Genomic DNA, 27,882 nt, shown 5'->3' on the forward strand with positions numbered 1-27,882 from the left:
TGTTTTTGGTCATTTGTGTGTTAGAATGTTTCTTGTTTCTTGCTTCTCAATTCAAAGCTTTCATTATTGTTTTGATTAGCTAGGATTCAGGCATAAGAAGATCTCTGATACACTTAATAATTATGCTGAGTAATAAAAACTTTGCTGCTTTTAGAAACACTGGGATTTGACTAATCTATGCATAGTATGAACACAGTGTGTGCACAGAATTGAGGTTTTTCACAACAGTTTAGATGTTTGCTAAAATATTTGACAGAAAATCTGCTTTCTCTCCACCCACTAACTGGCAGAAATGAATCTTTGAACCCAAAGCTTAGATGATGATGCACTGGTGTGCATTGTGAAATTTTCTGAACAGCTAATCCCACTATCAGATGTCTGCATTGTGGAAATGCGATTATACATGTGGAAACATTTGTGGGGAAACGATAAAGAAATTCTCAGTGGGCGCCACTACAACTTTCTGTGTCCACTCGTGTAATCGTGTATGCATGTGAATTTATGTGCATGCAAAATGTCATTCAAGACAAGCGAGGCTTCAGGGGACTTGGTGCCGTGTGTGCATGCTGAGAAGGCGTGATGCAGGGATTAATCCGTAGGGATTTCTGTAGTGCTGTGAATAATTCATTAAAAATCTGAGTTAATGGCACATTTGATTTTCAAGCAGCACTTCTGACTTGAGCTCGAGAGTGGGGTTATGAGTGAATACGGGGATTTGAAAAGATGTCCGTGTGTGACAAAGACCCAATTGGGTGTGTTGGAGTAATATTGGGATTTTTTTTCTGTATGTCCATTATGAATTAATCCCCACTGCTTTGTATGTAGAGCGAGTGTATATGGAGATTGGACATACATATTCAGAATGTATATACACTTGTAATTTTTGCAATCCACAAGGTAGTGGGGGGCAGGAGTGCAGGCATGGATAGACCTTAAATATGGCACCAGGCTATCAGAGCACATTGCTATAGAAGGACTATAACCATTCTGAAACAGAAGCCCCCTGTATTTTATTGCTCTGTGACTTTAAATCAGGTCTTCCGTTGGTATACACAAGGGTGCGCAGATTGATTAATTAAATTTTCATGCCTTTAAGGAGCTGCTAATCAATCTAAAACACTTTCATCAGTATCTGTTTCATTGGAGTTTTTGTATCACATCTTGTTCTAAATTCTTTTTCACAGGCTTTTCCATCCAGCCAAGAACAGTGTGTGTGTGCATGTGTGTGTGCGTGTGCATGCACACAAGCCCCTCCGATTAAATACCGCTGGTTTGCTATCACCCAAAGGCGTGGGCCACCACCACAGCACACCACAGCCATCATATTCATAATGGAGATAAAATTAATTTGCTTTCCCCTCCTCTAGCGCTTCCTGCCACTCTCCACCTCCTCTATCGCTTGTTCTCTCTCCCTGCTCTCTCTCCTCCTACACCATTCCCTACATACATTTATCTCTATAGTGTGTGTCCTGCCATCTTCTGTGTCTCTTTGTTTCACTGCCATGTTACAGCAGGCCAGGCAGCAGCCTACAGCCTCTATCGGTGTCAGGTTTGTGAACCGCACAATGGAGAGAGAGGCTATTAGGTGCTTTCTAGCTCCTCTGAAAACGTTTGTAGCAAATAGGCTTGAGCTTGTTCTTGCGTTTCTTATCAGGAAAACACCATGCTTCAGTGTGCACATCCATCCATTAGTTGTTCTTCTTTGTTGGTTAAAATGTATTAGCATAATTTAAAAAAAAGAAATTTTACTTATGCAACCCATGCAAATGAGCACCTGCTAATGAACTGCTGTTTAACAGTCAAGGAAAAGCTGTATAAGAAAAAAAGGAAAATTTATCATGAACTTCTTTTTTCCAAGCATGGGAATACAAGCCATATAGATCCTCTCAAATAGCTGTGAGAGGGACAGAATTCTGAGATTAAAATCAGAAATGTCAAGTTTTAATCTGATGTTTTTCTCAGAATTCAGTGAAAAATAAGAAATCCCCACTGTTTTTTTCTAGTGTACCTAATCCTCTTCCATAGACATGCACTTTGACTCCCACAAATAACTCTGAATTTACTGGGGTAGTCCATTGTGAAATAATTCTACCCGTATAGATGATTTCCCTTACGATGCAGGGATTTTATTTTAAATAATTTAGATATGTGTGTTTTTCTTTATAAATCCCTTCCGAGATGCACTGGCATTCGCAGTACCTTTCTGAAGACCTTGTCATGTGGAGTTGAGGAACGACTCAGCCCTCACTAGGGGCAAGATCACTGAGGCAGTTGGCTGGGTCTCTAGGCTGGATGAGGTTTGCCTTGAGTTCCTAAAGGCTCCGGATGTAGTGCATGCTTTTACAATGTCATGTGGAGATCTGGGACGATGTCTGTGGACTGGTAGACTGGGGTGGTGGTCCCCATCTTTGAGAAGGGGGACCAGAGGATATGCAAGGATGTGTGGGAGTTTGCTCAACCTATCTAAATGGTCTTGGAGAAGACCTAGGCATAGCCAGGTTGGGGGAAGGCTTTCACTTTGGTTGCCTTAGATCCTATCCTACCTCTGGTTTTTGCAGATGATGTGGTTCTACTGGCTTCGTCAGGTGGTTAAATGAGAATGAGCACCTTCAAATCTGAGGCCATGGCTCTCAGCCACAAAAAGATTAAAGTGACCACTCAGGGTCAGAGACAAGTTGCTGCCCCAAGTGGACAGTTTAGGTGTATCGGGGTCTTGTTCACAAGGGATGAGACAGGGGAGCGTGAAATTGACAGATGGATGAGGTCACGGCTGCAGTGATGTGGACTCTGCACTGGTTCATCGTGTTGAAGAGAGAACTGAACATAAAAGCAAGGCTATGAATTTACTGGTTGATCTACGACCCTACCCTCACATATGGTCACAAGCTCTAGGTGGTGACTGAAAAGAATGAGATTGCAGATGCAAGTGGTGGAAATGTGTTTCAAGGAGTGCCTGGGCTTTCCCTTAGAAATTGAGTGAGGATCTCAGCCATTGAAGAGAGGCCAGAGTAGAGCTGCTACCCCCGCAACCTGGCCCCAGATAAGCAGAAGAATATGGATGGAAGAAAGAATGACATGTTGATAGTATACTGTGAAGTACAACATACAAAGCTTTACCCAAAATAGAAGCAAAATTGATTTTAAAATAGATCAAAAAATACTCGCCGTGTTAAATCTGACAGCAGAAAATGCAGACACCACCAGAAAAATGAAAAGAAAAAAGCCCAAACATTATCTAATGCAACGATATGCAGAAATCTCTCTGGTTAGGGTTAGATAAAAGTATAATAGCAGCTTTATGAAAAGGCACATAACCCAAATAATAATAAAGCACCTTTTTACTTGTACAACAAGCAATTCTTGACATATTCTGCAGACTATAACACAATATACAAAATTGTATTTTTACGATTTCCTAACAATCAAAGGAATACGGTGCAATTTCTATTTAGTTTGCTATGTTGAAATAAAATTAATTTATTATCAAATGTTCCTCCATCCAAGGAGGATAGCAAAGCTTATTTCTTGTTCATCCACAGAGAACTACTGTACATCATGACCAAACAACTTGTTAATTCTTTAGTTTTCTGGAAATCTAAGTAAGGTAAGTGCTTAATGTGCGTTGTTGGAGAATGGGGCTTTTAAGTACTCTGCTGATGTGATGCATAATTCAAATCATGTTTGAGAGGAGAGAAAATCATTTGATTGCACCACTTGACTTAGTGAGGGGGAAATGATAAGGCCAATCGGCTGTCATCATCATCTCTCGCTCTCTCCCACTTTCTCTGTGTCTCTCTCGCTCCTTCTCTGAATGTTTTTTTTTTTAATAGCATTGCCACTCTGAATTTTGAACACACTTATGCGTGTCTCCACAGCATGATACAATCACACTGACCTCATGTGATTTAATGTAATCAGCCTTCTCAGCTTGTGTGAAATTGTATTGTTCTGTTTCAAGGAAAATGCTGTGCGATTCTGTGTAAAGGGATCGCACAGCGTCGAACCAGAATAATTCTGTGGGGGAAACGATGAGGCAGTGTCATTAGGCAGACGGCTGTGTGTGAAAAGCTTTTGGCTCCTCCAGGGATAGCAAAACGTGTTAATTATTGCGTGGAACAGAAAGTGTTTGTAATCATGCAAGCTTCAAGGAAGGCTTCATTCAGAGTAAATACTCTAGTTGACATGTTTATATAAAAATATTACACTAGATACACAATATACACCTTTCTGACGATCCCCTTAAAGAGTTAATTAGTGCTTCAGCTGAACTCATTGGTAGATTTGCTGAAAAACAATAAATTAATTTTATTTGATCTTAGCATACAGTTTATTTTGTAACACAGTAAGAATGTTTGACAAAGAAATATTTAAAAAAATACAACATAATACAATAAGGTCTAACATCTAAGATTAAAAAGACATGAACTTGTCTGTAGAGTTGTATCTTCTCTGTTGTTTAAATGTAAATTTGTTCCATCCATCAGAAGCTTATTCAAGTAAGTCAAGTGGCAGCCATAATTTAAAACTTAAAAGCATATCTGTGTCTGAAGTTTCCAGGAGACCACGAGCTGCTGAGGAGCATTTTGAACGCAGGGAACCTTCACAATGCTCTAAGTGAAATTCAATTTTATTTATATTGCACCAAATCACAGCAAAAGCCACCTCGGGATTCTTTATGTAAAAACCTTACAATCATTGAGAGAAAACCCCAACAATCAAATGACCACCTATGACCAAACACTTAGTGACAGTAGGACAAACACGAGCTGCTGAAGAGCATTTTGAATGCAGGAAACATTCACAATGCTCTAAGTGAAAGTGTCAGAAATCAATTTCTTTGCGTTTGTAAGTAAGTGAGGTTTTCTATGACTTAAATCATGGCTATGGGTCTTAGGGCACTGTAAAAGAAAATTTAAAAAAGAAAGAAAAGTACACTATATTAACAAAAGTGTTAGGAACTTGTGTGTCACTGCAGTCTTAATCCAAAGAGTTTAATGTGATGTTGGCCTACCCTTTGCACCCTCTTCTGGGAAGGCTTTTCATAACATTTAGGAGTGTGCTTATTGGGATTTTTGACCATTCTTCCAGAAGCACATTTGTGAGGTGAGACGCTGATCAACTAATATATTTGCAATACTGTGCATTACAGTCACTTTGACTTGACTTAGGTACCGGTGTTACAATATTTTTGTTCTATTAAACTATCTCAGTAAAGCATGACAGTTTCAATGTGACAGTGAGCCATCATGCACAATACCCTTCAACTGAAGCCAAATGGAAGTCAGCAATTAATCATTTCGTCTTATAAACTGCTGGTTTTTCTACAGTGACTTGTGTGAAAAAGACCCTGTGATAAAAAAAAAAAGTTAACTTTAATTATTTAAAATTATAATTTTAAGTGCCTTACACTGTGTGTGTCTGCTTTGCTGGATCAAATCATATCATGTCCTGTGTCCCAGATGACTATACATTTAACTCATGGCTCAGATATCTGCTCTCTTGAACTTTTCACATTTTGATGACCTCCATAGTCACTATATTCTTCGTCTTTCACCATCCAGCTTTCGGTCATCAGAAGATGCATGTGGCTCATTGTCATTGTTCACATGCATACTATACAACTGTAAGCAATATAAATATTAATAATGCACCTGGACGTTTACCTTATTGTATACTTGGTAAATAACCACAAACAGGCATTGGGATTGGGAGTATCAGTATAAATACTTTTTCATCATCTATTTTTTGTCTTTTTTTTAACCCAAATTCATTTGTCAAACTCATAAAAAGAGCCTTCTCCAGGTCCCTGATTCAAAGCTTTGTATTCATCTGAAACTGCCTCTCACCAGCCCCGGGATTTCCATATAAAGTCCTCTTTTCACCCTCATGCTCCCTTTTATTCTCTTTTCTCTCTTTTGCCTTTGATCAAGTGCATTTTCCCTCGTGTTTGGTGGGACGTCAAGCTTGACTGCCTGGCAGTGGCCTTCCTTTTAAATGTTGTTTTTATTGCTCTACTGTCACAGATCACTGGCCAGAGACTGGAGTGGCAAAGGAGGCTTCTACACCATGCGGCACTCATACATTTCTCAATGACGCTCACTGAAAAGGTGATTTTCTGCTTGTCTGGAACAGTGGGACAGTTTGGCATATGAAGCATCTTCTGTTATGAATGCACCAAAATTGAGCCTATAAGACCAGGATTCAATGTTTTGAGGTCTGATGAGGTAACAGTCATGTGTAATTTAGTTGTATTATTAAGTGGGCTTATTTCAGCATTGGCAACAGAGCCCAAAGGATTTTGTTGGGAGGGGAAACATATTTTTGTCAAGATGTATTATCAGTGGTGGATGAAGTAGCTTATTAATAATGCATCCATATGTACACATATTCTGCTAAACCAGAACAATGACATAACCACAAAAATGAAAAAAAATTAGGTTTAATGTTTTAAATGCATATTCTAGAATGTTGTATCCAACTTCAAATTAATTTTATTCATATTGCACTAAATCACCCACCTCGGGATTCTTTATTATGCAAACCCTACAATCATTGAGAGAAACCCCCAACAATCAAATGACCACCTATGAGCAAACACTTGGCGACAGTAGGAGGGAAAAACTCCCTTTTAACAGGAAAAAACCTCTGGGAGAAACAGGCTCAGGGGGGAGGTAGCCATCTGCTGCAACCACCTGGACGTGAGGAGAGGGAGACAGGACAAAAGACACACTGTGTAGAAACAGCCAGAGATGATCAATAACTACGTAACTGAAATAAATATATAAACACATGGAGAGTAAAAAGAGATGAGTGAAGAAGTAACACTCAGCACATCATAAGAAGCCTCCAGCTCCAGAAATGTTCTATTGGTGTGAAATGGTATTATGAGGCCTTTAAGATAAGATAGGGCCTGATGACGCAAGACTCTTTAATCTTGCTGTAGCATTTAGGATCAACTGAAGCTTTGTAGTCACTTTTTAGGACACCCTGATAATAATGAATTCATTTATTGTATTGTGTTATAACATACAATTATAATTGTATGATAACATACAATCAATGTGTTCCCGTTACTGCTTGTTTAGAGGATCTAACTTTCAAGCACTGCCATTGATTTGCAGAATTCTTTTTGGGCAGGGGGAGGGGCCCTAAAAGTAACCATACTTTTAACTTCTCCAACTCTGATGGTATCAGCCCCAAGTTTCTTCAGACCCGTGTCTGTTAACCTGAGTCAAATTTACAGCTCACGTATAAGGCAGCATATGATACTGGCGTTGAAGTAGAAGCCGACATTATCAGAGCTTGAGAACTGTTGACCACCACATGTGACTGGAGTGATTGGATGTATTAGTCATGGGCAGAAGGAGGAGTATAGAGCACTAGTGAATGATTTTGTGGCATGGTCTTGGAGAAATAATCTGCTTCTGAACATGAGTAAGAAAGAGTGAGAGGGAGTGGATATTGTGGATGAATATAAGTACCTGGATGTCCAGATTAACCACAGACCTCGAAAACCCACACAGAGGCTGTATACAAGACAACAATGTCCTATGGACGCTGAGACCTTCCTGATAGAAAATGATGGAGATTTTTAATCAGCCAGTTGTGGTGGTTGTGGTGTGCGCTGTTGGCTCTGTGACTGGCTGCAAACTGGACACATTTAAAAAGTGATCACTGAAAAAACTATTTTCAGTCATTCATAACCCTGATCAACTTCATCACCGCTTACAATTTCCGCCAACAGACTGATTCAGCTCCGCTGCCACAAGAACAGATACAGGAAATCTTTCATACAAGATGCAACAACCTTTTATAATGCAATTCAGATATCTGACATACAGTGATCTGCTTTTTCATTTGAACATTTTATTGATATTTAAGGTGGTTTTTCCCCTTTATTACTGATTTAGAAATATTATGTATTTCTTTACCATTGCTTGGAATTTCAAAAATATGGGGAAAATAAAGTATTTCTTAATATTATTGTTGTCTATAATAGTGTTTGTCCGCTGTACTGTTAAACAAATTAAGTTATATTTGCAAGTTTGGTTAAATCACTTATGAGAAAATGAATAACACAGATACAACGGAATACAAATAATCCTAGTACAATTGTTCACTACAGGCACGGAAAGACATGGAAGTCCAGTCAACGGGAGAATTCAGCAACAGCATGGATGATGATGTAACGATGACAGTAACTTTGAAAATAATCAAAATCCCTGTCCAAATAATCGCTCCGACACTTTACGAAGATGGTTGAAAACTCTGCTCATGCAACGTCAACGTTTACGACAATTCGTTGCTACGGCAATGAGTGAAGACTGTTTTACGGCAGGCATGTGTATGCAGGGAGCTTGTAGTTAGCGGAATAGCTGTCTACTTAAACTGTGAGAGCGCTTTTTCAACTTTGAAATAAAATTATAAGAAAGCTGAGACTTGTATCCTGGACAAATGGACGTCGGAGAGCTCCTGAACTATCAGGTAGACGTTTCACTCCTGATAATGTGTGTGAGAGCTAACTAAGCTAACAGTAACTTATCTCATTCATTGGGTTGTAAATAAACGCTAACAGTTTAATGTGTGTGAGCATGTAGACTTTTATTTAGCCTCCTTTGTTTGCGTCCTTGTTTAATGATCAGTCAATTAGAACTGAGTGACGCTTGCGCGAAAAGAAAACAACTTTGGATCTCAAGTCCGTGTTTACTAACGCTAGCAGTTAGCCCGTTTGCTAAGTCTGTTAGCTATCTCGCAGCAGCACATCAAGAGCGGGGAAACTTTGCGGACTTCCCTGAGATACATCTGTTTAAAACTAGTTATGCCTAGCAAAGCATTTTGAATCTTTGGGATTCTTTCGTCAGTTAGATTCGGTCTTCTATATGTTATTGTCGAAACAAATGTGTACCTGAACAGTTTCGTTTATCATACAAGGCATACGTACGAGAAATCGACTTCACCCAGTATTTGCATCAAATATGCAAATCGCCATTATATGTCCCATTTCATAAATCTGTATTTCAGTAAAATCTCGTCTTCTACTTAGGCTCACTGTTTAGTTGCAACTTTTTTTTTTAATGCCATCAGTTTTCTTAGATTAGTTGTTTGACAGCTGCTTCGATTAACTTGATAAAATTATATGTGCTTCTTTTTTTTTAATTCATTTGAAAAGTCATGATTGAGTATTTCTAGATTGACTTTTCTATAGTTGCGCCAGATATGACCTAGTCAGGTGCTATAATGGTGTATTTCATTGATTGTTTTTAATCTCATTAAATGCCACCTTGCTGAAAACAAGCAACCACATAATTTTGGGCTCTCCCAACACTTTTTCATATATTCATCTTATAGAGTAAATCCCTGTACACACATTTAATGATCCCTTTTCTTGTTGCAGCCTGATAGGGGAGCAAAGCGTCCCAGGGGCGAAGAGGATGGAGGAGCAGGAGGAGATGAAGACTCCAGAGGAGGGAAGCAGCTGAAAGGGATGAGTGCTAGAGAGCTGGCCAGATACAGGGAGGTGGCAGGAGCAGAAGGAGGTGCTGAGATGAGGGAGACTGAGGAGCTCATAGGGGACAAGAAGATAATCCTGGAAAAGCTGATGGACCAGGATGCAGAAGAACCCGAGGTGGGTTATTGTAATTGTTATGTTATTATTATAGAGTTGTTACTCTGGTTTCTTTGGGTGATGAAAAATGAAGAAATGTGACAAAGATCATGAAAATTAAATATGTTCCTTTATTCTCATATGTTTTGAGTTCATAGTTTGCATGGCAATCTTTAAACAGCTTTCACCATACTAGCATGCTTCATCAGGACATAAGCCATATTAGCAAATTCAGATAGATTTACACAAACGCTACTAAAACAAACACAAACATGCTATGATTAAAAATGTTTCAGCCAGATTTATACCGAATCAGACTTATTAGATGTTATTTGTTGGTATACTCTGCATGCATTGTGTCTAAATGTAACTACCTGTGACATCTGTGTCGGTGGAGTAATTAGAACAGATTAAGATTGACAACATTAAATAGACAAAAGTTCAGTTTCTTTAACACGTGGGAGCACATCTATTAAGTCAGACTTACTCAAGAGCGTGTTTGTTTCCTGTAAACAACACAAACAACAGACTTAAATGCATTGGCATTCTTTGTGAATGGTGCATTGATAATATAAAAGAGCAATTTAATTCAAATGGAATACAGTGTTAAATGACAAAGCTGACTAATTTCTTTTAGGCAATCTCTGCTTTAGTCAGGAGGAAATAATTCACACTCCTTTGTTGAAGACAAATGTGAGATTTGATGGTGCTGCCACTAACTCAAATTCTCCTCTTCACTACTGCTGCATCCTGCCTTTGGGTCTGATTAAGAGATCCCTCTTTTTACATCATTTAAAGTCACGCCATTAAACGAGACTTGGCCACTGCGGTCATGTCTGTTTATTGTTCTGTGACCTGTTAAAGTCGGTTAATTAAAAAAACAAAAGTAAACGTCCATTTATAAAGTGTCTTTGTATTTTTTATTTTTGTTCCAAGCTGCTTAGTCTGCAGTACCAGCTTAGAATAATAAGCAATAAATGATATAAACTGTCAGATGATTATTGTAGTGGGCACACAAAGCTTTTTATAGCCACTTTTCACTTTCCTTTTTCATAGTTTTCTGTGATTCCCCACTGGTTTCCCTGCCCAAATTTCCCTTTCAGTTTCGTATTGTTCATTAATCTTTCTGGTTGATTTCTATCCAGGTTTCTGCTTTAAAAAAAGGAATTGCAAAATGGTTTATTCCTGAAAGCTCTTTGAGAGGTCCTCTTGCTCCACTGGGGTTCAAACTTCCCATACATCAATCCTCCAATCACAAAGTTGCCAGTCTTGCCAGTATTGCTGGTCCCATATTCAGTGACCACACTGGGTGTGCAGTCAGTCTGCAGGGTCTAATGCTCTTATGGCTTTGACAAACCAAACAAAACTAGATTACTATAACCAGGATCTGCTGTCCTGAATCACCCAGTTAATCTTGGATCTTTCAAGAAACTTGGAGAGAGTGAGACTTGAATTGAAACACCTAACATGGTGAAACAGCATAAAAATAAGTTCCAGGAAAGGTTGTTTTATTCTACATTGTTATCTGTCCAGCACTGCGGAGGTTTATAATCCATCAGGAGGTCAAACACATTCTCTTTTCACTCAGATGCATTCCTTCTGATTGAACAAAATGTCTGCACAATTTGCTTCAATCACATGATTAAGGTGACCCTACAGTCTCTTTGTTGTTATGGCAGCAGTTGCTTTAATAATTTTATTTTTCCCTTTTTCTCCCCGTCTTCCCTTCTCCATCTTTTTGCTCCCTTTCCCCTGTGCTAATCAAACAGGCAGAACTGGTCGATGAGAGCTCAGTGAAGAAAATGATCCTGACCTTTGAGAAGAGGTCATACAAAAACCAGGAACTAAGGATTAAGTTTCCAGACAATCCAGAAAAGTAAGCCTATTACAGACAGATTAATAAAGTCTTGTTTGACTTTATTCCAACAAACAAAACTATATGTGGACTTCAGTGGATCTAAAGAAAAAAAGAGGGTCTCAGCATTTCTAAGAAACACTGTCATTATGATCAAACTTATAATGCAAAACTTCTGATTTGTGTTATTAAACTAGGTTCATGGAGTCGGAGCTTGATCTGAATGACATTATCCAGGAAATGCATGTGATTGCTACGATGCCAGATCTCTACCACCTGCTGGTGGAGCTGAACGCCGTCCACTCACTACTGGGCCTCCTCAGTCATGAAAATACTGATATCCTTTCACGTTGAGATTGATTCAGATCACCTCTCTCTATTGAACATTTTGTTACATAACATTGGTCTTTAAACTTGTTCCCTGTATCATAGAAGTTTACTGTTGTAAACGTAGCTAGTACAAAGAACCAAGGACAGGATAAGAACAATGAATGTGAGCTAAGAGAGTAAAGATGTGTCAACCTTTTATTGAATTTGTTGCACACAAAGCTTGTTGTTGTTTTTTTTACTATAAACTTGCTTTTACATTAAAACTGTAACAAAATACAATTTACTAAGTGAGTCATATTTCAGATTCAAAACCATATTGGAGTAAATGCATAAACCCTTAAAAATACACAAAATAAATATTACTGTAGCCATTAAAATACCTTCAGTGAAGGCACTGGTACTCAAGATGCATCTCCCAGCAACAAACCAAAAATATAGACCAAACTGGGTGATGAATTTGCATTGTGGGTAAAGTAGTCGCCTGGCTTTTAGAGGAAAAGAGAAAGCATTGATTTTACTTCTACAGTATTATAGGATTGCAGAGTTAAATCAAGTATGGAGTATTATTATTGGCCTGAGCCTGAGCCACATGTCGCCATAGCCGTGGTGGACCTGCTGCAGGAGCTGACAGATATTGACACACTTCATGAGAGCGAGGATGGTGCTGAGGTACTCATAGATGCTCTGGTGAGTACAAAAGTTTCATGAGTCTCTGATGATATTGATGAAGCAGCACTGTTTGGAGTTAGTATTTAAGCTTCTTGGCTCTGGTGGAGAGAAATTGATTGCTTAGTCTTTGTTAATGAATCAAAAGCAAAGTTTCAGTTTAGTCTCACTTAGAAGCATTCATGGTTTTTGGTTTTGTCTTCTTTGTGTGTGGTTTGAAACACAAATTACATTAAATTAAAATAATTCTAATAAAAAGCGTTGTATTAAAATAACTCCAAAGGGGAAACAAATCCACAAACATTAGTTCTTAGTAAAGCTGCCAGTGTCATTTACAGGGGCACAAATGTCTGAAGTTACCTGTTGATTTATTTATTTAAAGTCTTTTTAATTATCTCTCAGCGGTGAGCTGTGACAGTTAAAAAAACATGATGGGATTAGCAACATGACAAGAACTCAGTCAAGAGGAAAAAATGGATTTCAGTATGTGGTTTGATCAGCATAATTATAGCATCGACTCTCCCACTCTTTCTTTTTCGTTCTGTTTTCTTTGTCACCCTCCGGCTGTGTGTGTTGGCATCACTTCACCGTTGATGATCTCTCCCTGTCTCTCCATTTCTGTATATTTAGCCCCCTCGTTCCTTTTTTTTCCTTTTCTAGTTCAGCCTGTCGTGTTGCCTGGCTTTCATAAATATTAGAGTGTCGTGATTCTTGATAGCCCATTATGTTTTTTGACATTTAGATCGACACAGACAAAGGTCAAATTACAATAATATGCGGGTAAAGCCATGATGGAGAAAAGAAATGCATGCCTGTGTTTCTTCACACCTGTCACTGTGACACTTCATAAGAGAATCAGTTGACTTTTTTTCTCTGCTACACTTGACAACTTTGGTTGGGAGTCGTGGGAGTTTTTGAGTAGTTTGATCCCAATATTTTACACGTCCGCGTGGCATTTTGTACATACTGATAAATTCAGTGCAACTTCACGAGGATAGCACTGTTTCTGATGTGAACAAGATGCTAACACCAGACCTGTGTTGTTATTGTTGTTGTTGTTTTTTAAGTATCTATGTTAGCTAATTCAAGTTTATTCATTTACCTGGTATGGACTTAAAAAGTGACAGGAGAAGGGAGCAGGAGATTAACAGACGCTGTGCCAGTCTGTTGTGGTGAAGAGAGAGCTGAGTGTGAAAGCAAAGCTCTCAATTTACTTGTTGATCTACGTCCCTACCCTCACCTATGGTCACGAGCTGTGGGTAGTGACCGAAAGAACAACATCGCGGATACAAGTGGCGGAAATGGGCTTCCTCTGAAGGGTGGCTGGCCTCTCCCCTAGAGAAAGGGTGAGAAGTCCGGCCATCCGGAAGGGGTTCAGAGTAGAGCCACTGCTCCTTCACATCGAAAGGAGCCAGTTGAGGTGGTTCAGGCATCTGACAAGGATGCCTCCTGGGCGCCTCCTGGGTGAGGTGTTCCAGGCATGTCCCACCGGGAGGAGGCCCCAGCGCAGACTGAGGACACGCTGGAGAGATTATATCTCTCGGCTGGCCTGGGAACACCTTGGTGTCCCCCCGGCCAAGCCGAAGGGGGTGGCTGGAGTGAGGGAAGTTTGGACTTCTCTGCTTGGGCTGCTGCCCCCACAACCTGGCCCCGGATAAGCCGAAAAGGATAGTTGGATGGAGGGATGACCTCTGTGGATTTTTAGCACTTTCTATAGATGGTAGATTGGATTTTATAGGTGAAACCAGCACCATGGATCTTTGGTTGTGCTCTTTGAACAATTTCTGCAGTATAGTTGGTAGCATCATCCTGTTCTATTCAATGAGATCACTGCAGAACATTACTCATAATATTAAAGTACCTTCATTGGCTCAGCTTCTTCCTTTAATGCATTTTGCAAGCCCAGTAAACACAGTACCAGCAGCAGAATGTGGGGATATCACATAAGCCGGACCAGTGAAAATCCTCTTTCTATCTGTGTTTAACTGCACATTCAATCCCTGTGATATCTAATTATATGAATGGAAGTGTATTTGTAACAGTAGGTCTCTGTTTTTTAATATGATAAACAAATGTTGCTGTAGTAAATGAAGAAATCTGTCAGAAGAACTCTTTGGGCTCAAAATGTAAAAAATTGTGTAATTTCAGAAAAATGACAGATTAGGTTCTGGTAGCTCAGCTCAAATTGTCCTGTGATTATAAAACAGATGGTTTCTGTTAATTCACACAAAATTTTCTTTCACTGTGATATATTTAAACAAAACAATTATACAGTAGATAGTGGGAAAAAAACAGGAACTTTTGCCATTTATTTTTGTTTATCTATTACTTAATTACTTTTGGCATAGTATTAGTGGCCATGGTGGAGGTCTTTATCTGCACAAAAAACTTTAAAGCTCAAATTTTCCAAAGTTGTCTGAGTGGGTTGGATGGGAGTCTTTCCTGGACCGATTCTGGGACCCAGACCTCCTGATTGACATCCCTGAAAGAACCGGTTTCATTGGACCACACCAACCTGCTCTGTTTCTGGTTCTCATGCTAACCTTCCTCTTTGCAGGCACATTAAGAGGTAGACACGAATTTTTAGTGTGCAATGTCACCAGCAGACACAGCTCTTTATGTAGCAAGCAGCAATGAATGGTTTGCACATTTGTCAGTTGTGGCCCTCATTAAGGTTTTCAGCAGTTGTGTTATTGTGCTGTTGGTCTGTATAGTAAGCCTTGGGCTTGTTGTCCTTTCTGTAGACATAATGGCGACTGCATACCACAATACCTCACAAGAACTGCCTTCCTTTGGCCTAACGCTGTCGTGTAGTTGTCAAATTCCTCAGCTCATCTCCCTACCTCTCCTTAATAGCATGTGCCACTGTAAATAATTAATGAAATGTATTCATTTTATTGAATGTTTGGATGTATAGATGGTTTCTGTGGTGTTGCCCATGGGGTCTTTCTCTGAAATGGTCTTACAAACACAGAACAGAATATTAATGTTACTTTCTGTGTAAGTATAATATGTTGAAATACTGTTTGTGTTCTAAATAACTGACACAGTCAAGTTAAGAACACATATCCGAGGCCTCTATCTTAGTTATATTGGTGTGTGATAGGAAGAACTGTAGATGAAGCAGGATAAACATCAGAAATTGCTGACAAAACTGGCTTTTGTGTGTGTTTGTGAGCTGGCTTCTTATATGATAGTGACTCGGGTAGCTGTGCAGGGCTCGCAGAATGAAGGAATTTTATAAATGCAGTCCATTTACCATGCAATGGAGCGCCCATAAACCTCACTCTTCTTTACAGCTACTTCCAAGGGAAACAGTTTCAGGGCAGCAAAGGTTGGTTGAATCCATTTGTCTGTCCTCTTTGCTGTAATGCCCTCGGCTCCTCTGTCCTTGCTGCCTGAAGGCCAGGTGGCATCCTTGGTAAGATAAATCAAAATGATCCACGGTGGTCTCCAGTGGCTCATAAATCTGTGTTGACTGTCTTCTTTCATCTATAAGAGTACATTTATCCAGCCCGCTGGCACCTTGCAAGCTTTGTGTGGTTATGAGTCTCCAATCTTGACTTGACTGATAACATTCGGACATCGTCAGAGAGGCTCCAACAGGAAGCAAGCGTCTTCTGCAAAGACAAGTCTTAAAAGTGAACCATCTCTCTGTTATCCCTGGATAGTCTATATACATCTTTTCTCTTCTTTTTTTTTTGAGATTGAGACTATAATTTTGTTTTCAGACAGGGTAGACACAATCATCTGACAGACCTCCAACAAAGTGCAAGGGTGGGAGTGTTTCTAGAACATGAAAAAATATTGTCTCTGCTATGTTACCTTTCACCAAAACCTTTAAAAGATGAAAAATTGTTTCTCCAAAAGTCTGATGAAGTTGTATATGACCTTTGGCAAAATTGTTTTAGAACCGTGACTTGAATTTCATCTTTGTGTGTCTGTAGTTGGAGGGTCAGGTGGTTGCCCTGCTGGTGCAGAATATGGAGCGTCTGGACGAGCAGGTGAAGGAGGAGGCTGATGGAATCTATAACACCCTCGGTAAGGAGACATAATCCAAAATCTTAGCAATGAAACTCCAATTTCTAGTTGTCCTCAAGTAAACTGTCATCACACTCAGGAAGAAAAAACATAAACAAAACAAAACATGGATTTACAGTTAAACAAGGCTACATGTAATAATGTGTTTGTCAGCTAATTCCATACTTTATGCTTGAAAAAAGGTTTTGTCCACTTTGGCTAAAATGACATTGAATAATGGTTTAAAAGACTATACACGGTGCTTTTTCAGCTGTGGAAATAACATGAATGTAACTTTGATTTCCTCAGTCAGGTAATGTCTGAAACTACAGCGCTACCACCTGAAATAGGACCGAAATACAGCTAAAGTCATGTTGTTCTCACCTGTCCAACATATATATGTAAAATAAATCAAGCAGTCAGTTGACGTTTTGGCATGAAGCAGTCAAACGTTCATCATGGATTGAGTGGAATAGTAGATAAGTGAAACTGCCCAAACAAACCAGGTGGCAGGAATAAAAATTGGAATTGTTTATTTTTTTAAACAGTCTGTTTCTGTCCTGTTGTTCAGTGGAGTGAATTCAAGTAATTCAAGTACTCCTCAGTAGTCTCATATGAGCTTTTTTTTATTTATTTCTGTGTTGCTTGAATGCTTGAAGTTATCAGATTTTGGCACTTTGGTATTAACAACTACGAGGGCAATCCCAAAAGTAAGGTCTCCCGTTTTTTTAGAAATACAAACAACTGTTTATTTTCTATAATATTTACATCATTTTAAAGGGTAAAAAAAAATTTTCACCTTTTTGGTGGATGCATTTTTGTAGACGCTGCGGCAGTTTTAGAAGGCCTGTGTCATACCAGCTCGCCGCCATGTCCTTCAGGAAGCGTTGAATCTGTCACTTCTTCATCGGAGTAGAATCGTCTACGGGACAAATGTTCTTTCAACTTAGGGAACAGGTGGTAGTCACTAGACCACTTGTGAACGTTTTTGACATCCATGCACGGCTGTCCGTACACTTTCGTCAGTTAGCGTTGAATTTCAACCGGTTTAATGCCTTTTGCGTTCAAAAGTGGAATAACTGCGCGAACCTCACACTCGGCGGTAGCGTTCAACGGGAGCTCCATTTTCAAGGGCTGCCAAGCCAAGATTGAGAATCCCAGCGAAGTCGTGCATGCTTGTTTCGGAATGGAGAAAGCACCAACCACAACAGTGTGGCAAACAGCCGTACAAACAGTTTCCCCACTGCTTTGGAGATGTTACTTTTGGGATTGCCCTTGTACATATTTCGATGAGTCAGCAGGTTCTTATTTGTTATATTTATTATTTGTTTATAGATACATTTTTTCCACCCACCACATGTTTTATTCGTTCTAATTCTGTGGCTGCACGAATTATGTGGCCCTTTGCAGAGTTGATGCTGCAGCATTCTTCTACTTTCTGACTTTATCAGAATAAAATAGAAACAAAAATGTTCTGGTTATTTTCTAAAATACTAGTATTATACGGCAAACAACTCTTACATTTATAGATATTTATACTCATGTTGCACAGTAACTGTGTGCTTTAACACTCAGAGATCCTGTCTAATAACTTTATTTGGTCTGCTGTTTAGTTGCAGTAACAACACTTACAGCTGCTTGTTGAATATCTAGGAGGGAAGAAATTTCACAAACTGACGTATTGTAGCGGTGGCATGCTATCACAGACCCATGACCTGTGAGCTCTTTAGAATGACCCAATCTTTCACAAATGCTGTAAAGCCAGACTGAACAGCTAGGTGCTTGAGTTTTTGTATATATTTATTTTCTTATTATATAATCCTGAGGCAATGGGACTGAAAAGACCTGAATTGTGGCCCAACACCTTTGTCCATAATGCATGTAGATATCTGGATCTTCAATAAATGGATGCACTAAAGCCTCCTCAGGCTAGCGGTCTTAAAACTAAAGCTAAAGACATTCACTGCACATTTGTAGTTTTTAAGCAAATAAAATCTTAGTTCTTTCCCCCCCCCCTTAAAATGTAGTTTTTATTATTTTTGTATTTCAGTGACCTATTTTTTTTTCCTACATTTAGTAACCTTAATTAATTTTTAGGGGGCATGTTATGCTGAAGAAAAACCTCTTTTGTTTTTTTTCTTTTTAATGTGTTTGCCGTAATGCTTGTGTTCAGTTTTTTTCCGCGAACTTCAGAAATCAGTAAATATTTAAGTTGCTCATGTAACACGTAATAAGGGCTACAATTTATACCAAGTTCCAAGTGAGCAGCATAAAGCAATAAACATTGGACGCCACCCTAAATGCAGAGTTGTTCATATGCAAAACAAGGGAGACTCCTATTTGGTGTCCTATCTCAGGTGCTGCAGAGAGTCTGGTCCTAAATTCAACACTATAAAAACAGACTTGGTTAAAAATAGCACCTCAGTAAGATTTGAATATTTTGAGCAAGAATAATTGGCAAAGCGTGCCTTCCTTTTAGAACTGAAACTTGGCAAGTGTTTCGAGAGGGAGGTGTGCCTGTAACGTGTGTATGAGCCAGGGTTATGTCTTTGGGCAGTGCGGTGACAGGAAGTCCTTGCAGACTTGGGTATACATCATAGAGGCTATAGACTAACTTTATTTGTATTCTGCTAGCAATGTGTCCCCCTGTTCCCAGCTGCCCTAGAAATTTTCAGTGACAGTGAAAGGAAGCTGTCAATGTCCCTAGCACCAACTCTTTGGAGGTTTTATACCTTTTCAGAGCCTACCATAAAAGTCATAAGAGTTTCTGGGGAGTAATAATTGTATACACAAGGTCCTGGAGAGGGCATGGGCCAGCAGATAGTTTGAAAAGTCCTGGTCTCTGTATTTAGCCCCACATGAATCAGACTTTTTCTGCCTCTCAGCTCTTTTTGTGTAGAATGAGTCTACTGAGACGATTTTTTTCCTCTTTGTTGCCAGATTGAGGCCGAGTGTCAAGAGGGCTGTTTAGGTGTGTGTATTTGGCTCTGTGTATGAGGGTTATATCGTGGGGGCAGTGCTTGTGCATCCTCTGCTCAAGTTTGTGTGTGCGAGTTATCAAGGGAGCTCTCCAAGCTTGAATAAGCCTTTTGTCTACCTTGGCTGCTCTCTACTCTGAGCCGGCTGTCCTCCAGGATGCTGTCTGTCTGCTCTGTTTGAATCACTGATAAAGGCTCATCTCTCCCTCAGCACCCTGTCACTTCATCCCCTGTTTCACTCTTTCAATCATTTCCCTGTCATCTGCAGCTGTTCTCTCCAGATGTTTTTGCTTTATTTCAGTTTTTATGCTCTTGCAAAACTCTCTTCCCTTTGTCATCTTGTTATCTCCTCATTCACTCTGTTTTCCATCCCTCATCCCTGACACTGTCTTCCCGTCCCCTTTTCCCTCCCTTCTGCTTTTCCTCTGCCTCCTTCCTGTTAATCTTCCTCTTTCCCCCTGGTGTCATGAACACCCCACAATGTCTTTTGCTCCCTTCAACCCCCTCTGCACTTAGTCTACTGTGATGGAGACATCAAGTCTTTCTGATGATAACATTAAGGAAGAAGCTGGGACAGAAAACAGATTAACCCTCTATAAAACTGCACCATGTTGTAAAGTCAGAGAATGATTTTTGACTAATAGTTGATTTTGATATTAGGCTTAGAAATAAATCGACATTGCACACAAAGGAACCCAGAGCAACACAGATTAAACATAAATGTTAAGACATGCTTCTATAATTAGGCAGAAAGTGGATTAGTCACATCCGGGCAATTCTTAATCCCTTAAATAAGATTGGCATTGGTTTTGATATCAATCTGGCAGATTTTGATGTCTATCAGAAATCCTTTTAGAAACTTACTTAGAATGAAGGGCTGATATTAACAGTAAAGACTGAACTATGGTGTTGTGTGTTGCAGCCATCATTGAGAACATGGCAGAGTTCAGACCAGGCATGTGCACAGAGGCTGCCCAGCAGGGACTCATGCAGTGGCTGCTCAAGAGAATCAAGGTAAGAACGAGAATATTGTTTTAAGTTGCCCCAAGAAGGCTATGTGATTGGTTTGTTAGCAGGATTTGAATAATTTTTTTAATTTTTCCCACCAGAAGGCCAACTTAGAAGTTTGTAACGGTGGAATCAATCTGGATTAATACATTTCTTTTTAATGATTATTTGTTGTTGCAAGATATTGAGCCTTTACAAATACATATCACATTAAATGTCATCATCATGTTCTTAAGCAAATATCAAAAACTAATCCAGAGTTTTCAGCGTCCTTCTCGATTTTTAGACCCAAGCTAAAACAAAATATTTTGAGGATAAAATATGTCGTGACTTCTGTGTTATGGAGTTTATTTACCAGTATTTTGATGTTGAATTAGCATTTGCCTTTAGTTCCCTTCACTTTAAGACCTTCACGTAGTGTTAAGCTATCTTGCTCCTAAAGGTGTTTGAATTAATTCTCATAGAAATTGTTGTGGGTGTAGAGTGAGCTCATGTTAACAATCTGTTAAAATTAGGCTTAGATCCACCAAGGTCTTTGAGGTCAACTTAATTATTTGTTGGAGTGTGGTGTGTATTGTGAAGATGCAGAAAGTACATTTTAAAATAATGTCACATATGACCTCTGACCTCTCCTTCAGGGTCAGTTGATTGATCTGAAGGTGAAAGTGATAATAATCCAAAGTATAGAGCTATTTTAAAACTATATTTCTTCTATTGTTTGTTTTGATGACATATAGGCATATAGGGAATGATCTACCAAAGTGTGGGGCCCGCCCCCTAGGGGGGGTGCTGAGCCATTGCAGGGGGGGCGCGGTATGAAAATAAAAATAAAAAGAACGCTTGGACACTGCTAGCATAATGGACAGGTTTTTGACGGGGCGCCAACACAAACGCAAAGCAGGAGATGAAGCATTGCCAAATATGTTTCCAAACAAACTTCATTCTAAGCCAAATACTAGAAAATATGGTGAAGCATGTCTTCCCTTTGGCTTCACCTGCACAAGTGCAGAGGCAGGTCTCTGCGACAGAATTAGTTTCCCCTGCGTCGGGAGCAGCGCTGGGCTCTCCAAATCACGGACAAACAGAATCTCACATTCTTGATTTTTAGTTCACAAACACTTGTTGTAATGACTAACTACTCCTGACATTTTGGAGATGTTAGCTCTTTATACAGTAAAGTTACAGCGGGATACAAATAATATCAGGCTGATCCTGCCACGATTTGTTCCCCCTGTCGAAATCACGGACAAACAGTATCCCACAGCTGTTTATGTATTTGAACCCATTTTGCACAGAGAGGCATTTTTTGAAAAATGTATTGATAGCAATGTTGAATATTATTACACAGGAAAAAAACAACTACACGTAAAATAATCACACCGTGATGCCTCTGCCTTTGTAAATGGAGGGACAGTAACTGCGTGCGTATATGTAAGCGTGTAAAACCTGCAGATAGTCAGATTAACAGTATTTTGTCTCTATCTGCCATTCTGCAATTCATCTCTTGTAAACAATAACGTGGCGCACAGCGTGACGTGAAAAAAGGCACATACCTTTGACGTTGCGTGACAAACTGTGTATTCCTCGTCCACACGGAAATGCAAAAAACCGGCGTTTTTAAAAAACAAATCTCCATTTTCGGTGATTCGAAACGCCGTTTACGTTTGGACAAAAGGTCCAAACGCATAGAAACAGCTGCGTTTTCAAAAATACCTGTTTAAGTGTGGACGTAGTGTAAAAGAGTTTGGAGATTATTATCACTTTTAATCTGCCTTTCTTTCAAGTTGACCTCAAAATATGTCATATCTTTAAAGAGCGTGTTGTCAAGAGAAAGAGAATGAGCTCCAGAGTTAGTTAGAAATGTACTGTAGGAAATTATTATATAATAAGATGAAGTTATTCATGTCCAGTTATTTACAAATCAATGCCTGTTATCATTACCTACTCCTACAAAATGTTTGTGTAAAGCTAACATGTGTCATGCTACCCTTTTTACTACAAACTTCTTACAGTATGTTTAAAAAGAACAAAGAAAACAAAATGAATATATACGAAATGTAATACAAATACTGTCCAGAGAGTGAGCTGCCTTGGTGGAGGTTTTTGTTTTTTTTTGTTGTTGTTGTTAATTTTTTGTATTTGGAGTTTCTGTAAACCAGAAAATACAAGCAAGAATTTCAGTTTAAAGAAAGAAAGAAACAAGTTTGTTGTAAAATATGTTTTGATTTCCAAATTCTCATGAAAACCACAAGCCTCCACCCGAAAACTAAGCACAGCTTCTCAAGATGAGTAGTAATTAGATTTTGGTCTCTTTCCCTCTCCCTCTAAGGCAAAGATGCCTTTTGATGCTAACAAGCTTTACTGCAGTGAAATCCTGGCCATCTTGCTGCAGAACAATGACAGTAAGTGTGTCTCACTAAATGGTTTGTGGATTCCAAATGATATTAGTTTATCTTTCATATTTTTGCCAACCTATTTCCATTCTTTTCATTCCTTTTTTCTGCGGGTTTAGGCTTAGTCATGGTCTGTCGCAGCCTTATCTTATTGTGCCCTTTCCGTGCTCCCTTTTCCCTCCCTACATATTTTTCCTCAGTGTTACCTTTTCTTTTCTCTCCCTTTCTTTTTCCTTCCACCACTTTATGACTTCATGTTACCTTTTAATGTTTCTCGTTCTCATTTGTGCATTGGCCGTCTTTCCCGCTAACACTAAAAACCCAGTAGAGCCTCACGTAAACACAGAACTATCTGGTCCTTAAACAAGTAGTCGTTAATGGTACAAGTTACATTGACATTCAGCTGGAGTTGTCTCATTTTAAGCTCACCACCCTTCTCATTCACTCGCGCTGCCTCCATCCTATTCCACTTACCTTTCGAACACAAAATATAATGTAAATCTAAAAAAAAGGTTCTTTTACTAAAGAACATTTTTCTTTCTTTTGAGAAATGCTGCCAGAAATGATGTACCTTATTTGAAGTAAAAGTAAGGCAAATCATACAGCTGCTAAGAAAGAGCCTTGATGTGCTAATTTTAATGTTGAATTGGATTTAAAACTGGACTCTGAAAGAGTGCATTTTAAAATTCAGCATCCCATCCCAGTCCATAAATAGCATGAAAATTGATCATGTTCTCCAGCTCATTCAGCTGTTTATTGTAAAGCGAGCAAAGAAAGGTAAAGGGGGAAAAAGGTCATAGCACATAATATTATTAGTGTTGTGTGTGCCACTTTCTAATGTCAATTTATAGGACGTGTGAGTGTGTGCCAGTTGGGTCTGCTGAGAAGCAGAGGTGTGTTGTGTAATGCTCAGGTCTACATGGAATAACTTGTGAGGATGTGTATTTGTCAATGCCCTCATTTTTCCTCATTTGCTGACTCTCTGGAGGTCCCTCGTAGCAGTTGTGTTCCTCAGTATTTATCCCTTCTGTCGCCCCACCATTTCTCTTGTTTTCCTCTTTCTCTGTCCACTTAAACATTCTTTTTCCTGCTTTCTGTCCTCCCCGCTGCTCACTAAATGTCTTTTTTTGCCACCATCACGACATGATCTCCCTGCTGTCTTTTCCTTTTTATTTTTCTCCTTCACAGATACCAGAGAACTACTGGGTGAGATGGATGGCATTGATGTGTTACTGCAGCAACTATCTGTAAGATTTTTGCTTTTTTTTTTTTCCCCTTCTATTTTTAGTTTCTTCTGTGCACTACCCTTCATATTTTCCCAACAGCCCTTTGAGAGGCATACACAGGTGAAGCTTTAGTATTTCTCTAATATGAGCTTCTCCAGATCCGTGGTAAATTGTTAGAAATGAAAAAAATAATAAAAGAAAAAAAGAAATGTGCATACTATGTATCCTTTTCAAAATGCTTCCTTTGTTCTCCCGCCTACCTTCTCCAGGTGTTCAAGCGTCACAACCCGTCCACAGCTGAAGAGCAGGAGATGATGGAGAACCTGTTTGACGCTCTGTGTTCCTGCCTCATGCTGCCCTCCAATCGTGACCGCTTTCTCAGAGGTGAAGGGCTTCAGCTGATGAATCTCATGCTGAGGTGAGGCTGTGTAAGACGTTGTAGAAATGTAGAAGTGGAACATTCCCTGATGGCTTCATGCTGTAGATGCTCAGTTTTCACCTGGTTGAGAGCCACCCACAATGTCTGCATCTCACATTAATACACTTTTTTTCTTATGATACTCAGCTACATATTGCACGCTAAAGCCAAGTGTAATTTAGGTTCAGTCTTGTTAACCCTCTACAGAAATCAGCTTTCACTCTCCTGCTGTTGCAGATGTCGACTACAATGTTTTACTTCCCAGTTTCTCTACAAATTGAGTGCTTGGTGGTGGGCCTCTTTGACAGTTCACTCATGTTAACTGTTGCTGTTCACAGCATCTGCCCAGTTAGTGTTTTTGTTTGGCAAGGTAGTGCTATCATTTACTGCCGTGATAATAACTACTGCTTACAAAACATTTTTAATCTTACGGTGGAAACTGTGATATTTCAGGAACTTGATATTGCCATACTAGTAGAACAGGATGATATGACCAAAAATATTTATCCCAATATACATTTGAAAATTTGAGATAACGATATAACTGATGATATAATTGACACTAGACAAAATACTTTACAACTCCACAACTTTATTAGTGCAAAAAAACCCCAAAAAATTCAATGTATTTTCACTTAAACAAGCAGCTGTTTTTTATGTGGATTAAAGTTATATAAATATTTAACAGTTCAAATGCAAATTCCTCGCTGACAGTTTAACCAAAAGGCATTTCCAGTGGAAACTGGCCGACATATCCTCAGCATAACCATGTATAATATCCACAAAACTTAAAAAAGAGGTTATACACACACAATACGGTAATATTATGTTGAAGCACAGTACGTATCACTCTGCAAGGCTCCTGACTACGATAGCCGTGATGCTCCGACAATCCATTAGTGATGTGCGATACCACTGATTTCCTTTCCGATCTGATACCAAGTAAAATTCAAGATGGCATCGACGATACTGATCCGATACCGATACTTTGTACAAAAACTTAATGTTTCATTGTATTTCATAATACAATATATAATTGTATTATGTAATTCTAATAATATAGCTTCGTAATGATTACAGGACATCAGACTACTTGTTTTTATTGCTTAATAATACAGAATTATCATATAGAAATTAAAAAACCCGAAGTTGTGCGCTATTTGAGCACGTTTCCTGCCTGCAGCACTAAAGGACTCGGCGAAAGACGTCTCTCTCCCACTAGCAGCACCTGTCCATATTCATACATAAGGCACATGGGATTATAAGGGGCACTGTCGATTTTCAGAAAAATCAAAGGATTGATTTTAAGTGTGCCGTATTTTCCAAAAAACACGGTAATAACGACGGCCCGCTAGCATGCTCTACCAAAAATAGTGCTTTGGTGTATCTGACGGACGAAAGCTAAACCAGTTCCACACCACTGGAGTTGCAGCATTTTTACAAACCAATTCTGGTTCATCCGTTTCATTCAACGATCTGCTTTCGCCCTTCTCATTCTCCGTCGCCGCCATGCTTTTTCCGCCGTGTGCATATGAAAACAAAGGCACTGCGCATGCGCGTTTTACCCATATTCTATTGCGATATTTCATTTTCTTATCGTTGCCCAACATTATACCGGTATTACTGTGAACAGTATGATATGGCCCAGCCCTACATACTAGCTTCTCTTTACAACATATGGATGCAACGTGTGTTACGTTTCGGTGTTGTCAGTGTTTTGTTTTTGCGTGACTGTCATGTGTTTCCTGTTTTACTTTGAAGGTCTGTTGTTATCTTAGTGTGTTCAGTTTACGTTTCCTTGTCTCGTCAGGTCTAATTTGCCCCAGCTGTGTTTCCCTCCTGTGGTCCATTCCCTAATTGCTCCTTCTATGTATTTAAGCCCTGTGTTTCTGTATGTCATGGTCGCGATCTTCCCCCCGTTGTAAATAGTTTGACGTCTTGTTGTAAATAAATAGTTTGTTGTAAATACTTTCGTTTCGGGATTTTGGTGGTGAGCTTTAGTGGGGTTTTTGCGTGTGTTTTTTTTTCTTTATTTTTACTTTTTTTCGTGTTGCACTCCGGTTGCCTAGGCCGGGGTGTAACATATGGGGGCTCGTCCGGGATTGCCTTCGCTGGGGGGTCCGGGGACCGCCCCAGCCTTTGTCGTCGCTGGAGGGTCCGTGGGACCGCTCCAGCCTTCATCCGCCTTCGCTGGAGGGTCCGAGGGACCGCTCCAGCCTTCGTCGTCTGCTGGAGGGTCAGTGGGACCGCTCCAGCCTTCATCTTCGTCTGCCTTCGCTTCAGCTGTCCGTCTCCGCTGGAGGGTCCGAGGGACCGCTCCAGCCTTCATCCGCCTTCGCTGGAGGGTCCGAGGGACCGCTCCAGCCTTCGTCGTCTGCTGGAGGGTCAGTGGGACCGCTCCAGCCTTCATCAGCTTCGTCTGCCTTCGCTGAGGGGAGGGTCCGTGGGACCGCCCCAGCCTTTGTCGTCGCTGGAGGGTCCGTGGGACCGCTCCAGCCTTCATCCGCCTTCGCTGGAGGGTCCGAGGGACCGCGCCAGCCTTCGTCGTCTGCTGGAGGGTCAGTGGGACCGCTCCAGCCTTCATCAGCTTCGTCTGCCTTCGCTGAGGGGAGGGTCCGTGGGACCGCCCCAGCCTTTGTCGTCGCTGGAGGGTCCGTGGGACCGCCCCAGCCTTTGTCGTCGCTGGAGGGTCCGTGGGACCGCTCCAGCCTTCATCCGCCTTCGCTGGAGGGTCCGTGGGACCGCTCCAGCCTTCGTCGTCTGCTGGAGGGTCAGTGGGACCGCTCCAGCCTTCATCCGTCTTCGCTGGAGGGTCCGGGGAACCGCTCCAGCCTTCGTTTGTCTTTGCTGGAGGGTCCGAGGGACCGCTCCGGCCTTCGTCTGCTGGAGGGTCAGTGGGACCGCTCTAGCCTTCGTCAGCCTTCGTTTGTGTTCGCTGGAGGGTCCGAGGGACCGCTCCAGCCTTCGTCGTCTGCTGGAGGGTCAGTGGGACCGCTCCAGCCTTCATCAGCCTTCGTCCGTCTTCGCTGGAGGGTCCGTTGGAGGGACCGCTTCAGCCTTCGTCCGCCTTCGCTGGAGGGTCCGAGGCTCCGCTCCAGCCTTCGTCTGCCTTCGCTGGAGGGTCCGAGGCACCGCTCCAGACTTCATCCGTCTTCGCTGGAGGGTCCGGGGGACCGCTCCGGCCTTCGTCGTCTGCTGGAGGGTCCGTGGGACCGCTCCAGCCTCCACCAGCCTTCATCCGCTTTTGATCAAACATTTCACTTGGGGTTACATGTTTGATTTTTGGGTGGGGGGAAATGTTACGTTTCGGTGTTGTCAGTGTTTTGTTTTTGCGTGACTGTCATGTGTTTCCTGTTTTACTTTGAAGGTCTGTTGTTATCTTAG

At 40.4% G+C, this 27,882-nt stretch overlaps 1 protein-coding gene across 1 annotated transcript in view; it reads left to right on the forward strand.

Moving 5' to 3' along the window:
- Nucleotides 1–8,282: 8,282 nt before the first annotated feature.
- The window catches only part of ctnnbl1 (catenin, beta like 1), an 83,653-nt gene continuing 64,053 nt past the window's right edge, over nt 8,283–27,882 (forward strand). Inside the window, exons 1-10 of the mRNA XM_026153900.1 lie at nt 8,283–8,484; nt 9,395–9,625; nt 11,374–11,480; nt 11,657–11,796; nt 12,379–12,476; nt 16,403–16,496; nt 20,376–20,467; nt 22,791–22,863; nt 24,043–24,101; nt 24,350–24,498. Of these exons, the coding sequence (XP_026009685.1) occupies nt 8,455–8,484; nt 9,395–9,625; nt 11,374–11,480; nt 11,657–11,796; nt 12,379–12,476; nt 16,403–16,496; nt 20,376–20,467; nt 22,791–22,863; nt 24,043–24,101; nt 24,350–24,498 (1,073 nt within the window). The 5' untranslated portion in view covers nt 8,283–8,454. The remainder of the gene's footprint in view (nt 8,485–9,394; nt 9,626–11,373; nt 11,481–11,656; nt 11,797–12,378; nt 12,477–16,402; nt 16,497–20,375; nt 20,468–22,790; nt 22,864–24,042; nt 24,102–24,349; nt 24,499–27,882) is intronic.

Source organism: Astatotilapia calliptera, chromosome 20 (assembly GCF_900246225.1).
Source record: "Astatotilapia calliptera chromosome 20, fAstCal1.2, whole genome shotgun sequence".
NCBI classification, from domain to species: Eukaryota; Metazoa; Chordata; class Actinopteri; order Cichliformes; family Cichlidae; genus Astatotilapia; species Astatotilapia calliptera.